The sequence below is a fragment of the Cyprinus carpio genome, unplaced genomic scaffold (genome assembly GCF_018340385.1).
Source record: "Cyprinus carpio isolate SPL01 unplaced genomic scaffold, ASM1834038v1 S000006731, whole genome shotgun sequence".
Taxonomy (NCBI): domain Eukaryota; kingdom Metazoa; phylum Chordata; class Actinopteri; order Cypriniformes; family Cyprinidae; genus Cyprinus; species Cyprinus carpio.
Genome location: NW_024879334.1, coordinates 993,160 through 1,016,649, shown reverse-complemented (window position 1 = coordinate 1,016,649; position 23,490 = coordinate 993,160). Strand labels below are relative to the sequence as shown.

General features: G+C 35.0%; 1 protein-coding gene across 1 annotated transcript in view; it reads right to left on the bottom strand.

Annotated features, from left to right (window-relative positions):
- Window positions 1-21,068: 21,068 nt before the first annotated feature.
- LOC109092683 (protogenin A-like) overlaps window positions 21,069-23,490 on the bottom strand; it is a 29,573-nt gene continuing 27,151 nt past the window's right edge. The window contains 4 exon segments of the mRNA XM_042755626.1: window positions 21,069-21,595; window positions 21,597-21,655; window positions 23,042-23,209; window positions 23,212-23,349. Coding sequence (XP_042611560.1) covers window positions 21,458-21,595; window positions 21,597-21,655; window positions 23,042-23,209; window positions 23,212-23,349 — 503 coding nt within the window. The 3' untranslated portion in view covers window positions 21,069-21,457.

Here is a 23,490-nt window from a genome sequence, read left to right as displayed (position 1 = left end):
CCATGAACAGAATTAAATTTTATTAATTTGGAAAATTCAAAAGATGGTTTTTTTTTTTTTTTTTGTTTTTTTTTTTTTTATTTTTTTTTTTTATTTGGAGTTTTTTTTTTTTATTTTTTTTTTTTTTTAACACGAGGTTGCAGTTCCTATCCAGCACTGAAATTTAAAATTAATTAATAATTTTTCAATCAGTATAAAAAATATAAACGGATTTATATGTTAAAGTGAGATGCGGTAGTGATGATGAATGATTGATTTTATGATGCCTAGAAGTACTTGAGTTTTGGTTTAGTTGTTTTATTTTTCAGAAATCACCTACATTTATTTAAAGCATATTATAAAATGTATACGCATTGCCTTTTTTTAATCCACAGCAATTCAAATCTATTGCTGAAAAACAAATTTGTATTTCATGGAGATTGTATTTTTTATTTTTGCTTTGATCTTTGGACATTAGTCTTTCCAGGCGGTGGGAGCAGAGCACTCTGTGCAGCCTGCTTAGCCAAAGTGGCAAACCATTAGCACCTGTCATTTCCTTTCACTTTTTTTTCCCAGCTTGTATTATTAATCCCCCATTTCCACCCCACAAAAAAAACAACTACTATATGCTTCCTCCAGTGAGAGAAAAGGGAAAGGAAAAAAAGGGGGAGAAAAGAAAGGGAAAAGCTCTGGTGGACTTAAGAAGGAAGAAAAAAGAAAAGGAAGGGAAGGGAAAAAAAAGGAAACACACACAACCGAACCAAACCCCACTTCAGACAAGGATAAAATGTAAGGGGAAGTGTGGAAAAGGCCTTAAAGATATCGAGGAAACATGTTGCTGGGGAAGGGGGGTGAAAGAAAGGAAGGAAACCAAAAGGCATACATAATATAATAATTTATTTTTTTCAATTATTTAAAATTAATTCTTAAAAAGCCCATCTATCTTTGAGTTCGCTTTGTGCCTTGGCATGAACATTTTACAATATTGCTGATCCATAAAATAATAAAGGATAATGAACTGCATGGTACCGTAAGGGTATACAACGTGTTGAATGTTTGTGCTTTTGTCAGGTTTTCATTTCCAGTTTTTAAGTATATAGATGCCTTTTACAGCCAGTGTAGAGCCATCACGTAGCAGAAGTAAGATTCATAATTAGATCAGGAATTATTAATGTAGAATTAAAATTATATGAATAATCAATTAAAATATACTTATAGGTTAAAATGCAATTAACATAATTTTTAGAAAATTTAATATAAAGCTTTGTGAAACGCATTGCAGTTCCTGCCAACACCTCATGCAAAGAAATCCACATAGATTATAATGCTCCTCTGTGCAACCTCCGGCGACCCACAGTCTTGGTTTTTTTCAGCGCCAGCTCAAGTTTGCATATCCATATAAAGAAAAACTTTCAGCAACTGATCTTGCTTCGTCCTCTCAGAGATAATTTTTGTTTTTTTTTTTTTTTTTTTTTAATTTTTTTTTATTTTTTTTTAAAAATGGCAAAGCCGGAGCGAATATCAGTTTCCCGCTGATTGAGGATGCTGGTTATTGGCTCATCCCGCATAAGGAAATATTTAACAATACAAGATTCTCCTCCAGTGATAAGAGTTCTCAGAAGAACAAAGGCATAAAGTCACATCATCTTGCGCTGAACTTGAAACTCTTAAATGTTAGGAGGGGGAAACCTGATCACTGCGCCTGATGTGATTATTTCTTAGTAAGCAATTGTCAATTCTACTCAGGAAAGCCCATTCTGAAAGAATGACCTCCAACACATACCTTATTATAAAAATTCTGACAAGAGATATGAATGAAGAAAATCTTTGGTTTCAGGCTGTATTTGCCCGAAAAAGAAAAAAATTGAAAGGCAGATTGTATCTCTGGGTTTTAAAAAGATACAACTTGGTAATCAGTTTCCCCTGATTGAGGAAGAGGTTTCAGCCGCATGGAATGAATAATATGTTGCAGTGCCCCTCCCAAAATTTATTTTTTCATGTGACAATTTTTTTTTTTTATTATTTATTGTTAAACAATTTAAGATAATTTTATGATTTTTTTTTTTTTTAATCTAAAAAAAAAAATATTATATATATTTTATATCATGACAATTTAATGGTTATTTCCATGACGGAATTTTATTTACATTTTAAAATCTCATTTTTTATTTAATATTTTAATATTTACATTTATATCATGCAAAAATTATTTGTGGAAGGAAATAATGACCAAATTATTTTATATCATCTGTCAATTTTATTAAGTAATAATATTTATAATTTATTATATATTAATTATTATATAAATTTTTATGGTTTCGTATCCAAAAAGATATTTTTTTATGACAATTAAGCAATATGAAGATTTAGATGGCTTTACATTCAAAATATATTTATTTAACTATAATGTAATAATAAAATATACTTTTTATTATGACAATTATTTTTATCATGACAAATAAGCAATTATAAATTTATGATATTACATTAAAAAATATTTTAATAATAATGTAATAAAATTTGAAATTTGTGGCTTGACAAATGTGCTTTAATGTCACAATATAATTAATCTTTCTAAATGGACTTAAAATAAGTTTAGATTTTCTTTATGCAAAATTTAACTTCTTGTTTTTTTCTTGTTTTTTTTTCTGTTAGTCTGAAGCTTTTTTGGGAGGGAAATGTAATGAGATATGCATGAGATTTTTAAAGCTGTGGAAACCTTCTGCATCTCACCTCATTTGGTCGCAGGAGTTGCTTTTTTTTTAATAAAAAGCAAAGCAGGCTCTTCCTCTTTTTCCCGTAACCCCGAAACAGACTGTTCGCTGGTCTCCTGGGTTGTTTGATTTTGAAACATCTTTGGTTTGAACATTCACGGATTTAATCTCATTGTCATCTTATCATCCCAAAGAACCACGCAAACCAGGGGAAAAAAAAAGACAAGAAAAGAAGAAAAGTAAAAAGGAAACGAAAAGAAAGGAAGAAAAGAAAAGGAAAAGAAAGGAAGAAGAGAAAGAAGAGAAGAAGGAAGAGAAGAAGAAACGAAAGAAGGCAAGAAAGCAAGAAAGAAGAGAGAAAAGAAAGAAGGAAAACAGGAAGAAAGAAAAGGCAAAGAAAAAAAGAAAGAAAGAAGAGAAGAAAAGAAAGAGAAAAAAAGAAGGAAAGAAAGAAAAAGGAAGAACAAGAAGGAAAGAAAGAAAGAAGCGAAAGGGGAAAAGAAACAGAAAGAAAAGAAAAAGAAGAAAAGGGGAAGACGAAAAGAAAGAAGGAAACGAAGAGAAGAAAAAAAGAAAGGAGAAAAGAAAGAGAAAAAGAAAAAAGAAAAGAAAAGAAAAAAAAAAAAGAAAAAAAAAAGAAAGAACGAAAAGAAAGAAAAAGAAAAAGAAGGGAAAGAAAAAAAAAGGGGAGAAAAGAGGAAGAAAGAAAAACAGAAGAAGAGAGAAAGGAAGAAAAAGAAAGAAGAAGAAAAGAAAAGAAAAAGAACAAGAAGGAAGACAGCAAAAAAAGGGAGAAACAGAATAAGGATGAAGAAAGAAAGAGAAAAAAAAAAGAAAGAGAAGGAAGAAGAAAGAGGCGAAAGAGAGAAGAAAGAAAGAAAAGAAAAGAGGAAAAAAGAAAAAAAGAGAAGAGAAAAAGACGAAAAAAGAAACAGAAAGGAAGAGAAAAAGAAAAGAAGAAGAAAAAAAAAAAAGAAAGAGAAGAAAGATAGGAAAGAAAAAGGAAGAACATAAAGAAAGAAAGAGAAAGAAAAGAAAGAAAGAAAAAAGAAAAGAAAAGAAGGAAGGAAGAAGAATGGAAAAGGAAAGGAACAAGAAAAATGAAACGAGAAAGAGAAAAGAGGCAATGAAGAAAGAACAAAAGTAATAAACAGAAGAAGAGAAAGAGGGAAACAGGAAAAAAAGGAGACAAAGAAAGGAAAGAGAAGGAAAAAAGAAAAGAAAGAAATAAAAAAGAGAGATTAGAAGGAAAAAAGGGAAAGGAAAGAGGAAAAGATAAAGAAAGAAGAAAGGGAGAAACCTAGAGAAAAAGAAGAAGAAAAGAAGAAGAAACAAGCAAAGGAAAAAATGAAAGAACAAGAAAGAATAGAAAAAGTGAAAGAAAAGCGAGAAGAAAGAAAAGAAGAAGGGAAAGAAAGAAAAGAGAGAGAAAAAGCACGAAGAAATGTGTAAAGAAAAAAAAGAGAGAAAGAAGAAGAAAAGAAAAGAAAGAAGAGATAGCAAAGGGACACAGAAGAAAAATGCAAAGAGGGAAAGAGAGAAAAGAACAAGCGAAAAAAAAAGAAAAGAAAAGCAAAAGAAGAAGAAAAGAATAAAAAAGAGAAAGCAAGAGAAGGAAGAGAGGAAAGAAAAGAGAAGAGAAAAGAAAGAAGGGAAAAAAAAACGAAGGAAGGGCAATAAAAACAGAAAGAAAAAAGACAGAGAGAAAGAAAAAGAAAAAAAAGAAAAAAGAACGAAGTGAAAGAGGGTAGACGAGGAAAAAATGAAAGGTAAAAAGAAAAAGAAAAAGAGGGAACTTTAAAGGGAAGAAAAGAAAAACGAGAAAAAAAGAGAAAAAAGAGAGAGAAGGAAAATAAAAAAAAGGCGCGAAAAAAGAGAAAAGAAAAAGAAAAAAAGAAACGAAAGAAACAAGGAAAAGGGAAAGAAAAAAAAAAGAAAAGAAGAAGAAGAAAAAAGCAAAAAGAAAAGAAGAAAAAAGAAAAGAAAAGAAGAAAGAAAGAGAGAAAGAAGGAAAAGGAAGAACAACGAAGGAAAAAGAAAGAAGAAAAAAAATGGGGAAAAAGAAGAAGAACCAGAAAAGAAAAGGAAAGAAAGAAAAAGGAAGAAAGAAAAAAGGAAAGAAAAAGAGGAAGAGAAAAAAGACAGGAAAAGAGAGAAAGAAAAAGAAGAAGAAAAAGTTCGAAAAAGATAAGAAGAAAGAAGAAAAGGGAAAAAAAAGAAAAAAAGAAAGAAGGAAGGAAAAAGGAAAAAAGAAAGACGAAAGAAAGGTGTAGAAAGAAAGAAGAAAGAAAAAAAAGAAACCAGAAGGAAAGAAAAGATAAAAAGGAAAAGCGAGAAAAAAAGAAAGAAGAAGAAAAAAGAAAAAAAGGGAAAGAAGAAAGAAAGAGAAAGGGAAAAAAAAAGAAAGAAGGAGGAGAAGAAAAGGAAGAGAAGAAAAAGAAACGAGGCAAGAAAAAAGAAAGAGAAAAAAAGAAAAGGAAAGAAACAGCAGGTGGGAAAAGAAGGAGAACGCAAAAAAACGAACGAACGAGAAAAGAAAGAAACAAAAAAAAGGAAGAAAGAGAAAAAGGCAAGGAAAAAGAGAAGAAAAGAGAAAAGCAAAGAAGAAAGAGAAGAAAGAAAAGGAAAGAAAGGATGAAGCAAGAAGAAAAAAAAAAGAGAAGAAAGTAAGCAGAAGGAAAGAAGGAACAAAAGAAAGAAAAAAGAAGAGGAGAAAAAAGAAAGAAAGAAAAGGAGCACGAAGGAGAAAGAAACAGACGAAAAAGAAAGACGAAGAAAAGAAGAACAGAAAGAGCCCAGAAGAAAAGCTAAGAAAAGAAGAAAAAAGAAACAGAGAAAAAAGAAAGAAAGCAAAGAAAACAGAAGAAAAAAGAAAGAAAGAAAAAAAGAGAAAGAAAAAAGGGAAGAAAAGGAAAGAAAAAAAGAAAACAAGAAAGGAAAAAAAAAAAGAAAAGAAAGAAAGAAGAGAAAAGAAAGAGAAGAAAAAGAAAAGAGGAAGAAGAGGAAAGGAAACAGAAGAAAGAAGGGAAGAAGAAAGAGAAGAAACAGAAAAGAAGAAAGAAAGAAAAGAAAAAAGAAAAAGAAGGAAAGAAAGAAAAGAAAAAGAAAGAAAGAAGAAAAAAATTAAAAGAAAAAGAAGAAAAGGAAGAAAGAGAAGCAAAAGGAGAAAAACAAGGAAAAGGGAAAGGAGGAAACAAAAAAAGAAAGGAAAAAAGAAAAAGAAAAAAAGGGAGAGAAGAAAAAAGGAAAAGAGAAAACAAGAAACAGAAAGAGATGAGAAGAAGAAAGAAGAAGAACAAGAAAGAAAGGAACGAAAAAAAGAAGAAGAAAAAAAGAAGGCACAGAAAGAGAAGAAAAGGGAGAAAAAAGGAAGAAACAAAAAGAAAAGGAAAAGAAAAGAAGAGAGAAAAGAGAAGAAAAAGAAAAGGAGAGAAAGAAAAAAAAAGAAAAGAAAAAAAGGAGAAAAGCGAAAAAAAGAAGCGAGAAAAGGGACAGGATCTTTTTTTTTTAGTTTGCACTTAAAAAATGCAGGGTGGGCGAAAGGAGGGGAGGAGAGGGGGAAGGGGAGGGGGGGGAAGAAGGGGGAAGGGGAAGGGGAGGGAAGGGAGGGGAAGGAAAGGGGAAGAAAAGGGGGGGAAAACAAAACAAACAATTTTATAAAAAATGACCCCTATTTTTATTTTGGTACACACCAATGTTTTTGTTTTTTTTTTTTCTCGACCATTTTTATTGGAAGGAGAAAATAAAATTATAATATTAAATTAAATGTCCTTTAATTTTAAAAAACAAAAAAACTAAAAAAAAAAAAAAAAAAAAAAAAAACAAATGATTAAAATTATTTCAAATTGTAATCGTTTGTTTTTGTTTAAAATAGATAAGACATTATTTGTTTATCATTATGATTCGTATTTTTATACAAATGAGAAATTATTTGTAAATAAACACGTCAATTTTTTTAGTTTTTATTTATTATTATATACCATAATAGTATTTATAAAGAATGTTTCCTTTTTTAATTTATCCCCAGTTTCTATGGGCTTTTTGTCATGTTTGTTTATTTCAGTTTTAGCCAGTGTTAACTATTTCAAACTTTCCATCTTATTTTATTGTTTCAGACAGACAGTTGTCACAGTTTGGCAAACATATAAAATCTGTTAAGGTTTTTAACTTTAAATGCTGCCATCTAATACTTGCTGTTCCATTGTATTCCTATTTAGTTCAATTACTAATGGTATACAACACGGTTTAACAATTTACTAGTTGTACCCCTGTACCAAATAACAACACAGATCATCGGCCGTATGTATACTCCCTTTAATTTATTACTCATTTCAAATAAATAATAAAATATAAAATAATAAATAGTTTTTTACTATAATGATGTTACATGAAACATATTTTTATTAGATTGTATACTTTTTTTAGAATATTGTTCTTTTAGCAATTTTTTTATTTATTTTAATTTTTTTTAAATAAAATATTTAAAATTAAAAAGCCATATTGTTGTTTTCAGGTGGGTTGGGTTTTCTTCCCCCCAAAACCTTTCATATTTCCTTTTTGCTGATTTGCTCTCAGCCGGTCATGAAGCTTCTTGTGCCGGACATTGTTTAGGATTATGGCTTCCTGGATCTCGATCTGTTTCCTTTAATAACCCCACTCTGAAAAATATGTGAAAACGGTTTTTTTTTTTTTTTTCAAAACCTTGTTAATCCCTCTTTAAAAAGAAAGGTTCCATCTTCTTTCTCCTCTTCTTCTCAACATGTGGGCCTTCACTGGGCCCATAGCTGTTTTTACTGATCAGATTTGTTCCCATCCCCCTTCGCTATTTAAAACAGGTTAATTATTATAATTTATTTATATTGTTTTTTTAGTTAAAAAGAATATGGTATAGTAAACACAATCATCACATATATTGTTTCCAACCAAAAGGACATCTGTGTCTGCTATTTACATTTTATTTAATTACAAAACAAACACACACACACACAAAAAGGGGTTAAGGTTTATATTTTTTTATATTTTACGGCGAGGAAATTTAAAAAAGGTGTCATTTTTTTTTTAAACAAACCTTTGCGTCGATATTTTGATGAATTTGGATTTGTTTTGTTGAAATTTTGATTTGTTTTTGAAATTGTGATTTTGAATGTGAGAAAAAGATCCCTATTCATGGGCATCAGCACCTCCACACTCTCAGCTTGACTCTGATTGGCCAGACTGGCCCAGCAGTGGGCGGGGAAGCGGTCTGTCCTCCAGCTTGTCTGATGGAATTTGGTTTCCTTTTTTATTTAGCGGGGACAGATTTCCTGTCACGGGAATATATAATAATAATAGGGGAATTTATAGATGCAGGTCGGTAACAGAGATCATCATTTGTGAAAAACACTCCAAAGTAACTGACATTTTGAAGAATGCATTTTGTAAATTACTAATATATATTAATCCCAATAAATATGCAATAATTCATGAAAAAAAAAAATGGAAAAAAAAAAAAAAAGGACAGATGAACAAAATTATTGGCTTGCAGCTAGTTGTGGGTGGTTTTTTTTTATGTATATACTATGCCATAGAAGAATAAATGATATAATAAAAATTTATTCTGATCTATAGTATTTGTTTTGATGTGCTTGTTTTATATAAACATTTTTTTTAAAAGATTTATTTTTTAATATTTACCATTTATATTTCCGTTCTTTTTATTATATTACAACATTGAGCTTCTTTTATGTTTATTTTGATTTTCAGATAATTTGTAACATGCTTTCAGTTAGTGGCCAAGACAACATTTCTATTTATTTTGTAAGAATTTATTGGTTTTTTTTTTCTTTGTTATGTTATTTTATTTCAGCTCGTATTTCAATGCAACATAAACTGAATTTCTTACCTGGTTTTCCTCCTGCAGGCCAGAGTATGTATTGTATGGCAGCAGATGATAATTTAATGCAGAGTTTGCGTGTTTTTTTTTTTTTTTTTTTTTTTTTTTTCTATTAAAGCGATACACCACTCATACCACTATCCCCGTCATTGACCGACTGATCCAGGTTGATAGAAAGAAGAAACCATCGGACAATGAAAGTCGCTTCAATCTTGTATATTCTGTATACGAAGCACAGGCAAAAAAAAAACAGTAAGGTTCATTTAAGATGATGTTGAGTGCAAAAAAGAATTTTACGGATTTTTCAAATGAGATCATGTATTTTTTTTTAATATGCATTCTTAACAATCCCCATCTTGGGTTTTTTTTTTTTTTTCTTTTTATTTAACTTTAAAAAGAAGGGCCGTGCGTGGCACACAACATGGACCCGGGTTGAATCACCTTGTTGCTACGAGTCTGAGTGTGTTTTGGGGACGGCTTATTCGTCGCGGTCTGCAGTGCACGTCTTTCAGTTTTACTACTGCAGGTGTGAACGGAGCGTCCTCCCATATGATTTGGACGCTTAGACCTTGACCCAGGGTAAACCTGAACCGGGACGCACCTGAAAGAAACTCCAGCAGGGCCATCGTGACGCTACCTTGCGATATCAGGGTGGGAGGTATCATCGAAGTTTTAATAACGGACAAAGTTAAAAAAAAACAACACATAACACCGCTCAATTAATTCCATCGTTAGACTTTTATCTGCAATTCATTAACTCGTTTGTGCGTGAAATCTCAAATAACAAAAACAACGATAGAGGATGTGTATATACTTTGACATTAAGACAAGAGTTTATTTTTAGATGTTTAACCAGAGATGCTCTCAACCCACCGGGCCAAAAAAAGCTGGCCCATTAGTGACCACCTGCCCTTTGGCCAGTAATCTCAAAAGTGGGGGGGGGAGTTAGTGTTAGTTGATATGTAAACCTAATAATTTTCACAAATAATTATTAAGAGTATTATCTGGGTTGGCCAGCCAGTGTTATTTTAGAAGTTTTTTTTTTTGAAATCAGCTTTATCCTCTTTTTTTTTAGTTTCCAGTTTCAATTTTAGTTTTAAGTGGTTTGTCATTATATAATGTTGGTGAATATTTGCATTTTTTTATTAGTTATCAGTTTTTTGTTTTATATTTTTATTTTTTTACATTTGTATTTTATTTCCAGTTTTCATGTTAGCTATTTTTAGAAATATTATTATTTTTTTTTTTTTTAAGTTAGACTTCCAAGGCACATTCTCAGTTTTAATAATAAAAATATTTTCCAGATTATAAAAAAAAATAAAAAAAAAAAAAAAAAAAAAAAAACAAAAAAAAAAAAATAAAAAAAAAAAAAAAAAAAAAAAAACAAAAAAAAAAAAAAAAAAAAAAAAAAAAAAAAACATGCCATTGAAGCAATTATATTTTATAATTTATCTTTTTTATTTTATTTATTTTTATTACTGTATTTGTGAAAATGACAATTTTCATTTTTTTTATTTTTATTTTTTATTTTTATAATTAGGAAAACCATTTAAAAATGCAAATTTTACTTTTGGTCCCCAAAATCCTCAAACAAGTGAGATTGGGTTTGTGTTTGTCTCCTGGCAGTAATTTAGTTATAAAAAGCTATAGGCCACTTCTCTGATGTGAATGTAAAATTTTATTTTTTTTTTTTTTTTTTTTGTTTTTTGCAATATTTATTTTTGACGGTTAGTGTTTTGTTATATATTTTTCATATAAATTTGGCAGAGGAAAGAAAAAAAAACAAGCAAAATGTGAACCTACAGACCAAATTATTATTTTTCATTATGTGTAATTGTAATAAAATTTTTTTAAAAACAGAGCAAAAATCATTAAATTTCAGCATAAACATGACTATGATTTAATTTTAATTAAAATTATTAAAATAAGCACTACGAGTATTTTATAGATTCTGAATATATGTTTTCAATACACTTTCTGAAAAAAAAAAAATGAAAAAAAACATGATGATATTTTTATTTTTTGCATTACATTATTTTTAAAATTAAATAAAAAGTTAGATGTATTATGTTCAGGCAAAATTATTCTTTTGAGGAAATTTTTCTTTTCTGATTTTTGTGCTGAGAATGAAATATGACACCAGGCCCATGTTCGGGGGGAACAAGTGGGTTTGTGGTGAGGATTTTATTTGTCTGGACTCCTTCAATCCTCATTGTGGTACACGCACAGGATCAAGAGTGTGTACTACGAAAACAGAAAGGAACACCCCCCGTTGCAGCACCACAGCGATTATTGTGACCAACAGATTTAATTAGATATTAGGGGGTGTTGATAGGTGCGCAGTTTTTTCTTTTAAATTTTAAAGTTTTAGGGACTGGTCTGTCATTACAGTTACCACCCAAAACCTCCTGAACCAGATCGCCAGTGCAAGTCTCCTACAGCCTGTATAATCGGCGCAACACGCCCCCCCAAGCCTTAGTACAGTGATTTATTCGTGCAGAGAAGGGCTGGGGAAGGACATCAGGATCTGAGCCTCAAATCAGGTTTAGATCTACGGAGGGCTTGTGTGATGTAACTGAACATCACAGGATGAACGGCAGGCTGCTGCTAATCTTTACGTCAATCTGGCCATGGATTTAGAGCGATAGTCAAGCCTAGCTCAGGTGGAGCCGTCCTAAGCAGGTCATTACATTTAAGATTATTTATACAAGCAAGCAAAAAATACTTGTACCACAAATTTTGTAATTCGCGCCTTGTCACAAGGCTACAGATCGCACTGAAAGATTTTTCCTTTTGGAACACAGGCACATATGGGGCTGTAGTTGCTCTTGAGGCAAAGGTTATTGGCTGTAAAAATGATAGGATGAGCCTTCGACTTTAGTGTAATTACTGTTAAAATGTTCTAATTTGTTTTTACTGATATATCATCTTCACCCGGGTCTTTCCATCCGTATACGGTTCTTTCTTTATTGCAGTGGTGTTAGGGTGTTAGGTACCAATACAGCATTAAACAACCTGAAAATGAGAAAGGTTCTCACTTATCCCTAGATGCCAATAACTTATGGCATTCCAATACTGTTGCCGAATTGTCTCTTGTAACGTTCACGTTCGATGTGTGGATTTCAAGTGCTCGTTTTTATTATTAAATTATAGAACCCTACACGCACACACTACACACATCCACTCATTCACTCACACACACCAAATACACACACTCATTCACATCCACCACACACACACAAACACATCACACACACACCTCAGAACCCCCTCACAAACACACAATCTCATTCATGCACTCACACACACACACACATCTTACACACACACACACACAATTTCATTCATTGCACGCACACACACAAACAACACAAGCTAATTCACTCAAACGCTCCAACACAAAAACACAAACAATCAGTCACTCCACGCTATCAACCACACAAACCACAAACAACGACCAAACAACACAAACACAAACACACGAAGTTCACTCAGCACACACATCACATTCACTCACATGCAACACACAAACACCGCACATACACACACGGCACACACACTCATGTCACTCACACACATCACACACACACACCAAACACACACACTCATTTCAATCACACGCACCCCACAAGACAATAGACACACACCACACCACGCACTCACACTCAAACTCACCACTCACACTATATCTGCAGGATCGGCCACCTGCTCCGGGACGCCGCCGCAAATGCTCTGAAGTGAAGCGTACAGGATGGTGTAAAAGAGTGTCACCGCAGATGCGAGCTCGTCAGGTGGGTTTCCATGACCAAACCAGCGCCATTGCTCTCTTACAATCAGAGTGACTTTCACGGCCTTCAAGGAGCTCGAGTGGGAGACGATCGGAGAAAAGAGAAACAGACAGCAAACAGGACACCAGTCAATCAAAACCACTCAAAGCCTTACGCAGGAGAATGGAGATATAGTATATATATAAATGTTTAATTTCAGGTAGAGGTGTTCTGAGAAACCACGGGACTCCAGGGGACTGGACAGCTGATCTCACGTGAAGGACGAAACTGCAAAAACTCATAAGTTGGTGTTTGGGTCACAAATCAGGTTGAACCATCAGACTCTGGGCAGACCACTGCCAGGAACAAACACACACATGAATGAGAGGATGAGCACAACAATCTGTTGTGTGTATGGTGTGTGGTGTGTGGGTTCAGTAGACACTCACGTCTGCAGGTTACGAGCAAACCAGCGAGAAGGCGGTCTGGCAGTCCAACACCGGGTTACAAGCGCACCGGATGTAGGTGAGATCGTCTCGTCCGCCGGTGGGTGGTGAAGCGGGGGGGGGCCAAGGGCAGGAACACAGAGTGAGGAGGGAGGTGTGACGGCTGGGAGTAAACGTGATGATACCGGGGCGAAGAGGGGCGGGGACCAGACGATCACAGGACCGCTGGCAAACCAAACCATCAAAAGGGGGCTTTAATGGTGAATGGTTTTAACAAACATCTCGTCTGCGCACACAGGCTGAATTTATTTGATTAACAATGTACAGCAAAAATGGGAAATAGTTATTACAATTTTTTAAAACCAATCTGTTGTCCTAGGTGAAATATATTGTTAAAAATGTAATTTATTCTCCTGTTTTGTTGTTCAGCATTCAGTACATAAATTCCTTCTAATAAGCTGATTCGCAGCTCCAAGAAAATTTTATGATTATTATCAATGGTTTGAAAACAGTTTTTTTGCTTTGGTGGAAACTGTGGTACATTTTATTTTTCATGATTCCACAGATGATGAATAGAGAGTTTTCAAAAAGAACAGCATTTTATTCAAAATAGAAACTCTTGATCGGTTCGATAGACTGCACCAGAACACATCCTGGTGTGGCTGATAGTCTGGTCTGCCTGGTAGTCCTTCAACCACATCAAAACTGTAGGCCAAGAGGTTTGTGACGTGTGGTATCTTCCTCCTGTGGGGTGCTCTGTAAGTAAAGACACATAAATAAGCAAAAATGTCAAGTGTTATCACCAAAATAGTGTGTCTACTGTATTTTTCAGAATGTCAAAACATATGGGTGGCTTCACCTATACAGTGACATGACAATGATTCATGATGTGCACTGTGCCAAAAGAAAAGTGTAACTTTCCATTATATTTCATACGGGTATTTTAGAATACGAGCGTGTATTGGGGGGGAAATAGGGTAACCGATGGCATATGATTCTTGCTTAAGTAATCAGGGTGTACCCAAAAAATTAAGTACTTGTAAATTAAATCACTCATGTACAACGTAAATATATTCGTAAACAGACTGTTACTTTTTGGTTTATTATATTGAGTTAACATATTATTCAGATGGTCCCACAATACATTCAGGTAAAACCAGGGTATAACATTTGATTTAAAGTTTTTATGTTGTATTGTAAGTTGAAGATTCATTGTTAAATTAAAATAATTAATTTAATTATGAGCTTTTCATTTAAACTCACAAACCCCCAGTTTTGGAAAATGTGAATGTATTTATAATGGTTAAATGCATGTTGTTAAGAAAACCGACTGGAAGATAGGTTCTTGTCTCCTTTGTATTTGTAGATGCAATGTATTACAAGATTGTCCTGGTTTTAAATCAATGTGATAAACAAAGTTACGGTCAAAAGTAAATCAAAAAGGAGTCAGAGGATATTACCTGAAATGTGTACTGTAAGTGCGATGGCAGTTTACTAACTACAAAGTATTGGGCATTTCAGTTGGCGAATCAGGAACGGAACTAACAAGTTGTAAATGTAATCTACCCAGCACAGTATGTACATTTATATATAAATATAGACAAAAAAGCATGCATATACCACTTATACATACATGCATGCAGACATGTATATCGTATGAAGCGTGACAGTGTATGAATGGATGAGTATGTCTGCAACACAACTGAAACACAAACACTTTCCCCTCCAGAAAAAGTGCATTGTTCGTGGCCACACAATAAGATTTCTTGGTCAAATAGAAGGGTATTCCTTATTTCTTTCCTGGAATGCATGTAAGCTGGGCTCAAGAAGTTTTTTACAAAGCTTTGGTCAGGTAATGTCTGGGAATGGGGCTACGAGAACGTTGTCCTGGTGTGATGTGTGTGTGTAACAGCAGATGTCTATGGTCAGGTGACGTGTTGTGTGTGTGTGCGTAGTGTGATCTGATCGGCTGCGCTCGGTGGTAGCGCGTGACGTGCCATGTGTGGTTTAAGCATCAGCGATCTGCCCAGCGCTGGAGTTGTTTGGTCATTGAGTTTGCGCTCGATCCTCCTGCTGGTCCACACCAACAAGACCGGAGTGTCCACCGCCCCCGTCGTCATTCATCCCACCCGTCATCCTCTGCTCCTTCAACCCACCCCCCCGACTGAACTGACTGACTAGCAGGCCCGCGTCCCATTCACAACAAGACCACAGATGGTACCTCAGATGACCCCAAAGTCCATGGGGAAACACACACACACACACACACAAACACACACCACCCAGACAGAGTCAGCCACGTGACCAAACCCATGACCTCATGACATCATCAAAAGAGACCTCGAACTGACAGAAAAAAGTGATAACTGATCAGAAAACGATCATCGGGGCTTATCAGATATGTCAAATGAAAATTCACAGATATCCATTATTAAAAATTACAATAGCAAACCCTCTAAAATGTTACTGTCCAGTAATTTATTCTTTGCATTAAGTAGACAAGGCATTACGACACTTTTGATATATTTTATAGATATGCAAAAAAGAGCAATTTTTTAGTCAAAGGAAATAGTATGTAATAGAAGTATGCACTACCGATTTAAAACAAAACCATACCTTCTTTAAAATCTGGATAACCATGCTAATATGCATATTTAAACTCTAATAAATTATATTGGGTTATTGTTTATCATGCTTTATAAATATATATTACAGTGATTTTACAGTGCTTATGTCACAGCAACAGCCTGCTTTCTATAGCGTAAATAGGCGAGGTGTGACACTTTTACTCATTGAAACAACAATGGTTGCTAGCAGTTTCCATTACTGGTCCTGCAGTACTGCCTTTGGTCACCCTCGTGGCGCTATCACGAGGCTGACCTGGACTGAACATGTTTTCTGCGCTTCAGATTCCTCCAACTAATCAAACCAATGACTGAGAATTGTCCTAGTTGACAAATAGCAGGGTGATGAATGTTTTTCAACATCAGTAGACACCAAAGGGTAAAAAAGGTCATTTACATTTACGCTAATATACTGCATATTATGAGTATATTTGTGATTCTGGAAAGTTGATACTTCCACTATTAAGATTTTTTTTTTTTTTTTAGCTTTTGTGCTAAGCTTCATATAAACAAGTCCTGTCATGTGTGAAGAAACTCTATCATATAAAAGTACGCAATATTCCATGAGTGGTATTATTTTAATATGACATTGAAATACCTATTACAACGTTTTTTTTTATATTTTGAATTAGATGTTATTTTTATTTTCAGTTTTCACTTGAATTTAGGTTTCAGATCACGCCTAAGGAGCAGTTGGCGCACGATCAGTGTTTGTGTAGCACAACGTTTGATCACGTTTTTTTTTGTAATGTGTGTAATAGTTTTATTCATTTTTATGAATTAGTTTTAGTTCACAGTGCATTAGTTTTCGATATTTTAGTATTTTAAGTTAAGCTAACCAAAAATTTGAAAATGTCTCCCTTGGCACTGTAGTTGAAATAAGTTTCACTCACTGGGACTGAGGACCTTGAGGGGCCGGGGCCAAAACCCCCGCTCCAGCAGCTGGGCGCTGTCCTGATTGGACGCCTCGGGTAAGACCTCCGTGTGTGTGGCATTGAGATCCAAGAACCTCTGAAGAGGCTCGGTGGAGCCGGTCATGGCCCTCCCATTTCACACAATGACTCCACAACATTCACAACACCAGATAAAAACTCCTCAGGAATCTGTGTAGTCACGAGGTCAGGGTCACACAAGAGAGGCCTCTTTCTCCAGGCCAATCAAACACATTCAGAGGAGAGATTAAAAGAAACGTATTTGGACGGGAAACAACACACAAAAACACACTTTTCAAATAGATGGATAGTAAAGTACCGTGCACGAGTCCACAAAACAATCAGTTTACTAAATAAAATAAAACAAATATATTTTAAATCATATTTAATTGGACTACTTTTTCAAACACACAAATCTATCTATCTATATCTCTATATATATGTAACAACCACCCTGGGACAACCACCTCCCCTACGGTACAATAGCCCTGGAGATATTAACCACACACTGAGAGAGGTGGCTCATCTGACCTCTGACCTCTCGACATGGAATCTGGGGCAAGTTCCAGTCCTGTATGAGAGAGGTCATGGAGGGGACGCAGCGCACATGCAGCAGCAGAACGGTACAAAATAAATCGTAAAAAAAATTAGCAAGATTTCGAATATGACCTCACTATAATGAAAGTATAGATCAGTATCATTGTTGATAAGTTTCAAACCTAATATTATGAGGGGGAAAAAAAAAACTGAATATTTTAATTTGATTGCGATTGCAAAAAAAGCCACAGGCCCTGCAATACTTCTACCTTTCCACCAGGGGGCTGTGGCACACCCTGGGTAAGTTTGATCACATCAATAACACTAACTATCAGCCACAGCAGTGTGATCAACAGCTGGAGCTAACTAATAAACAGCTTGCTAGCTCTGAAGTGTATCAGTACGTGTCTTCAGAGTCCGAAAACTATGAAGAAAGAATGAAATATAGACAAATATCATCATGTACAAAATACCTACAATAGTCTAAAAACACAAAAACTACATTTTTTACATTTTTCTGGCCAAAACTTAAATATTTTATATTAGCTAACTCGATAACAATTAAAAATATATATTTATTAGAAAGATATAAATACCTATTATGGAATTTCTACAGTAATAAACCAGATTTGTATCATTTCTGGCAAAAGGGGTCATAATAGGGGCCCCCCAAAAATCAGCAAAAGCTTAGAAATATGCAAGATATCTTACCTCACTATAATGGAAAAAATATTAGAAATAGGTACAAATATCTTAAATGGAATATCTATAAAAAACTAAAAAATAGGGACATCAGGCCCCCCAAAAAATCAGCAAAAGCTTAGAAATATACAAGGTATCTTCCTAGAAATAGACCACGGTATCTTACCCTCACTATGTTTGCACCCAACCACCACAAAAAAAAATAGAGAGTGTGTATTTAATATACAATACTAATAATAATATTATTAAAATATATTTATACTACGACCACCCACAGCACAGCTATCTTGGAATATCGACAAAAATAATCAAATTATTTTATAATCATTCCCTGGCAAAATTAAGCATACGTTGGAAAAATACAAAATTATGATATAAACAAATATCTACAAATGAAACTAGAAGACATCTTAACTCACTACAATGAAAAAAATATTAGAATTATAAACAAATATCTACAAATGAAACTAGATTTTTACCATTTCTCATTTGTCTCATTTTATGTATTTTTCTTATTTTCTTTTCAATACATTTTAAGTAAAGCACTTTGAACCAGCATTTATGTATCCGAATTAATGTGCATATATAAATAAACTTGCTTTGCATTGCCTAGACTGTTGATGATGGTTTCCGGGCGTTGCTATGGGGTTGCTAAGGTGTTCTAAGTGCTTTTAATCGAGCTGCTATGCAGTTGCTAGGGTGCTGACTTAGTAAACACCACTACTGACAAATCTCCACCAACTGAAATCTCCACAGAGCTTAAATGAATATAGAAAATGCCCATCCGCTGTTCTGCGCTCAGCTCTCACAGATATTACAGCCGAGCTAAATGAACGAGCCTGCTTTAATTAAAGAGTGAACATTAGAGACCGTAACCCTCAGACACTCTCACTAAACATCACAAATGACGCACGCCGGAGGAAAAAACGAGCAAGAAACATCATGTACAACACGCTCGACAGCATCTGTAACATGATGTTATCACAGAAACCAATTTAGTTCTTCAGTTCTACAAAGGAAGTCTCTGGGGTCAGGGTTCCTGAGGGTGTAAAAGCAGAAATGTGAAGTTTGCATCATGAATCATGTGAAGGTTTCCACATCACTCGCTTAAAACGTTCATCATCATTTGTGAGTAACTGTGTGTTTGTTTGGATGTGTTAGAGCTCATGTGTGTTTGGTTGGATGTGTTAGAGCTCTGTATGAGGATCTTTGTTGTGAAGCTCGTCCCACATTCTGTCCCCCTACAGACATAAACCTCCCAATGCTCTCTGCTCCTCTTTTCACCTCCCCTGGACTGATAAACTGTAAACCCTCCCTGAGAGCTGTCCACAACTCTAATGAATAGAGTTCAGCTCCTTCACACCTTCTCTGAATACAGCATGAAGGGTGAATTTCAGTTTAAACTGCATCCACTGCCTATTTTCAACTCATTTCTGTTTGTAACAAAAACAACCAATAAGTAATGACAACTGTGTACTTAGCAAAGTCTATTTGGCAATGAATATTTGCATCATAGCATGGAGAATATCATTAAAGAGATCTCTATAATATTTTTTTATTTTTAGTTCTTAGTAATTAAAAAAAATAAAAATCAAGTTCTTAGTATTTTTGTCTTTATTTTTTTTCCAGTACAAATATCTAATCATTCTTAAATCAGGATGTTTATCTGAAATGCAAAATTACATAAGATACTTGTTTTCAGAAAAAAAAAAAACAATTATGCTTAAAAAATTAAATGGGGGTCTAAAAATGACTTAATTCAAAGGTAAAACGATTATTTTTCTTACACCATTGACAGATATATAAACCAAAACTTACTTAAATTTGATAATTTTTTTATATTTTGTAGGTAATTTTGTATCTTAACATTTTGCATTTCGCGCAATACAAACTATGAATAAATTAAGAATGTTTATATATACCAAGTAAAAAAAAAAAATTTTTTATTTTATGTAGTTCTCGGTTATGTTTCATTTAAGTATGAACTTTGTCTCAGATCAGACACAAATGAGTCACTAGCTGTCATCCAGTAAGAGTATAGAGTTATAAAACGAATAATGAGCAGCTCAGATCATTTGATGAGAATGTATGAGCTCATATTAAAATCTCTGACTTGGTTGTAGAATCTGAGCACAGTTTGAGGCATTTTGGGATCTTTTCTGAAACGCGTGTGAGATTACTGGGGTTTTTCTGAAAATCTTAAGCAAAAGTCTCTATTTGCTCTGCATTTAACCTCAGTGCTGTCTAGATGAAGCAATTGAGATATTTGGCCACCTACATTCCCAATTCAATTCCAGTTAGTAAAGTTAGTAAATATATGTATGGAAATATTGTGTCCCCGTTCGCAGTCTGATTTAAATATCAGCTGGTTGACCTCTCTGCGGCCACAGATGGCCACTGGTCAAGCAAAGCATTGTGGGACAGCATTCATGACCACCACTGAATTACAGGCCCAGATAAGAGTGACCTTTAGGGGCACAAGAGGGCGAGCACACCACAAACATACAATGCCCTCCTCCAGATGCTCATGGGAAGATCAGCACTCAACCACCAAATAACCACCCTGCAAGAATCATAAGACATAAGAGGGAGGAGTCACTGACAGTTAATTTAGGAAAGACACAAACAAACATACATAAAAAAAAAACACTTGAGTGCTCTTGTTCTTGGCGAACCACTGGCCTGTTCATTTAGAGACTCTGGGTGGAGCAATGAACAGAAATAAATAGAAAAAATCATCAATAATCAACATGAAAACAGATGTGAGTCTTTGAGTGGATGACATCACATCTTGCTGTTTTTTAGCATGAATCTCACACTTTTAAGTGTATCAACACTACACAGAGTTAAACTGATCTCAAGATGTCAGGGTCGTGCAAAATCCAGAACTGAAGGACTGACAGGAAAATGAAATTACTGAATTGCTATTCAAATTACATCTATCTGTCTGTCCGTCCGTCCGTCCGTCCGTCTGTCTATCTATCTATCTATCTATCCATTTGTCCATCCATCCATCCATCCATCCATCCATCTATCTATCCTATTGTCCATCTATCCATCATCCCATTTCTACCATCCATCCATCCATCCATCCATCTATCCATCTATCTATCTAATCTATCTATCTATCCATTGTGTCCATCCATCCATCTCTCTTCTATCTATCTATCTATCTATCTATCTATCTATCTATCTATCTATCTATCCTACCCATCCATATGTCCATCCATCCATCCATCCATCCATCCATCTCCATCCATTTTATCCATCCACCATCCATCTATCTATCCATTTGTCCATCCATCCATCATCCATCCATCCATCCATCCATCCATCTATCCATTTGTCCATCCATCCATCATCCATCCATCCATCCATCCATCCATCTATCCATTTATCCATCCATCTATCTATCTATCTATCCATTCATCTGTCAGTCTATCCATCCATCTATCCATCCATCCATCTATCTATCTATCTATCTGTCTATCTATTGGTCTATCCATCTGTCCATCAATCCATCCATCTACTTTTTAAAAAAAAAAATTCAATCTTTCAAACAAACCTGAATTAAAATATCTTTGAATTTCATTTTTATTTTACTTTCCGATATTCAAATTTTAATTGCAATTCCATGTCCTCAATTCAAATGAAGAAAAAGATTTTTTTTCAGTTCTGAACAGCACATAATTCTGCTCCATTCAGTGTTAAATGCTGGACTGAAAGTGGCATGCTCAGTGTTTACACAAGCTAACATCCCGCTCTAGCCAATCAGACTCCCAAACTTCCACTACAACAAACAAGGCACATTAAAAAAAGATTTCCCATTTGGCACATTTGCACACAGCTGCTGGATTTCACTGGGTGTCCTGAAGTCACTGAAGTCACTCACCCAGGCCTCCAATGGTGTGCTGGCGGTGGTGAGGGGGAATCTGGGTCAGCGCTCCTTCTGGTTCGCTCTCTTCGTGGTAGGAAAGTTTGAAGCCCTGCAGTCCAGTGCCGCTGCCAGCTGGAAGATGCCAACCGCAAAACCACAGTCGTGCAGTTCAGAGACTCCAGCTGCAGCTCTGGTGCCAGGGGCACTATGGGAGAAAAATACTCAGACAATCAGAAACACATCTTCATACTTCTTGTGCATGGAAAAGTAAAGTTATGTTAAAAGGATGCATGTTGAGTTGAGTGTCATTAAAACGGCCTTTCTCCTCTCAGACTACCAAAACGTGGCAAGCTTACACTGCACGGTTAAAACAGTTCATACCTGACAGAAAGAACAAAACATTGAAAATTTCAAAGCGCAGACCCCACCAGCCCTGTAACCTCAGGAGAACAAATCTTCAAGATTTATCGGCCACAACTGCTGCTATGAATCTCTTGAGTCCAGACGAGACGGGACCTCACAGGAACACCGCCGGGGTTAAATCAATCCCAGCTTAATTAAACACACTCCCGCAGAGTTTCCTGTGGTTCCAGTGTATCTTTGCAGACATTAAATTTAACCGTAGTAATCTAACAGAGTGGGTTCCAGTAGATCAACAGGTGACAGAGTTTCATATGTGAGCTGAGGCTTACGCTGGGACTAGAAGCTCTGTAGAGGCCTGCGGCTCTCGCTTTATAAACCCATGACTAAAAGCTTTCCGATGTGGACGAGAAGAAGGGTCCAATGCCTTAACAAGTCAAAGTCATGCATGGAACACATGCAACTGCAATTAACAAGATTATCAGCCCAAAGCAAAGAGAAAAGACATCTTCTCAAGCCTTAACAAGATTATCCAATAGCCGATAGATTACCTATGAATAGCAAAGATGGAATAGACATCTTCTCAAAGCATGTGTTGCAGGGTTAGATATGATAGAAATTTTAGATAGATAGATAGATAGATAGATAGAACGATAGATAGCATAGACGAAGAGCATACAGACATAGTACGATAGATAGATTAGAACGATAGATAGATAGATGAGGACAGAAGATTCATAGATAGATAGAACGATAGATAGGATTTAGAACTAACAGAGTAAATAGAACGCTAAATAATCAACACCAAAACGATAGACAGACGAGCCGATAGATAGATAGAACGATTAGAACGACTAGATAAGATAGAACTAGAAGGAGCGATAGATAGATACATTAGATAGATATGATAGAACGATAGATAGATAGAACGATATAACCGATAGAATAGATGACTAGATAGATAGATATAGATAGATAGGAATAGATAGAAACGATAGAACGTATGAGTTGGGGTTGATAGATGTGTTTTTAATAGATAGATGGATAGATAGAGAGAACGGTAGAACGACAGATAGACTAGAAGATGAGATAGATAGATAGATAGAGAGATGATAGATAGATGATAGATAGATAGATGATAGTATAGATAGGATATAAAGATGATAGATAACGATAGATAGATAGAACGATAGATATATCGAGAGATTAGATCATAGACAGACAGACAGACCTTTAGTGCTGGAAGCCTTCGGTGTCCTGTGGGACGTCCAGGCCGATGGTTCTCCCCATCCCACGCTGGTCGCTGCAGCGATGCGGAGCAGGTACGTGGTGTCGGGCTGAAGACCCTCCAGGAGGTGATGGGTTTTGTGTCCGGAGAGCTCCAGCTGTGTCACTGCCCGTCTGTGCTGGTCCTGTACGAGACGGCGGTACCCAGACACACACGACCACGACTCAGCTTATGAGACAGAGGCTGCCACGACACCTGGATATCAGAGGGACTGCGGCTGGTGAGGCTCAACTCAGGAGCACGCGAGGGAACTGAGCCAGAGAGAGAAATTCATGACAGATTAGTACTCAGAATATCACAGACCCAGCAAGCAAACCCACAAAGCAGTCATAACAGAAAAATGGTCTTGATAAGCAATTGTTTTGGTACAAGATACCTTGACTAACATTATG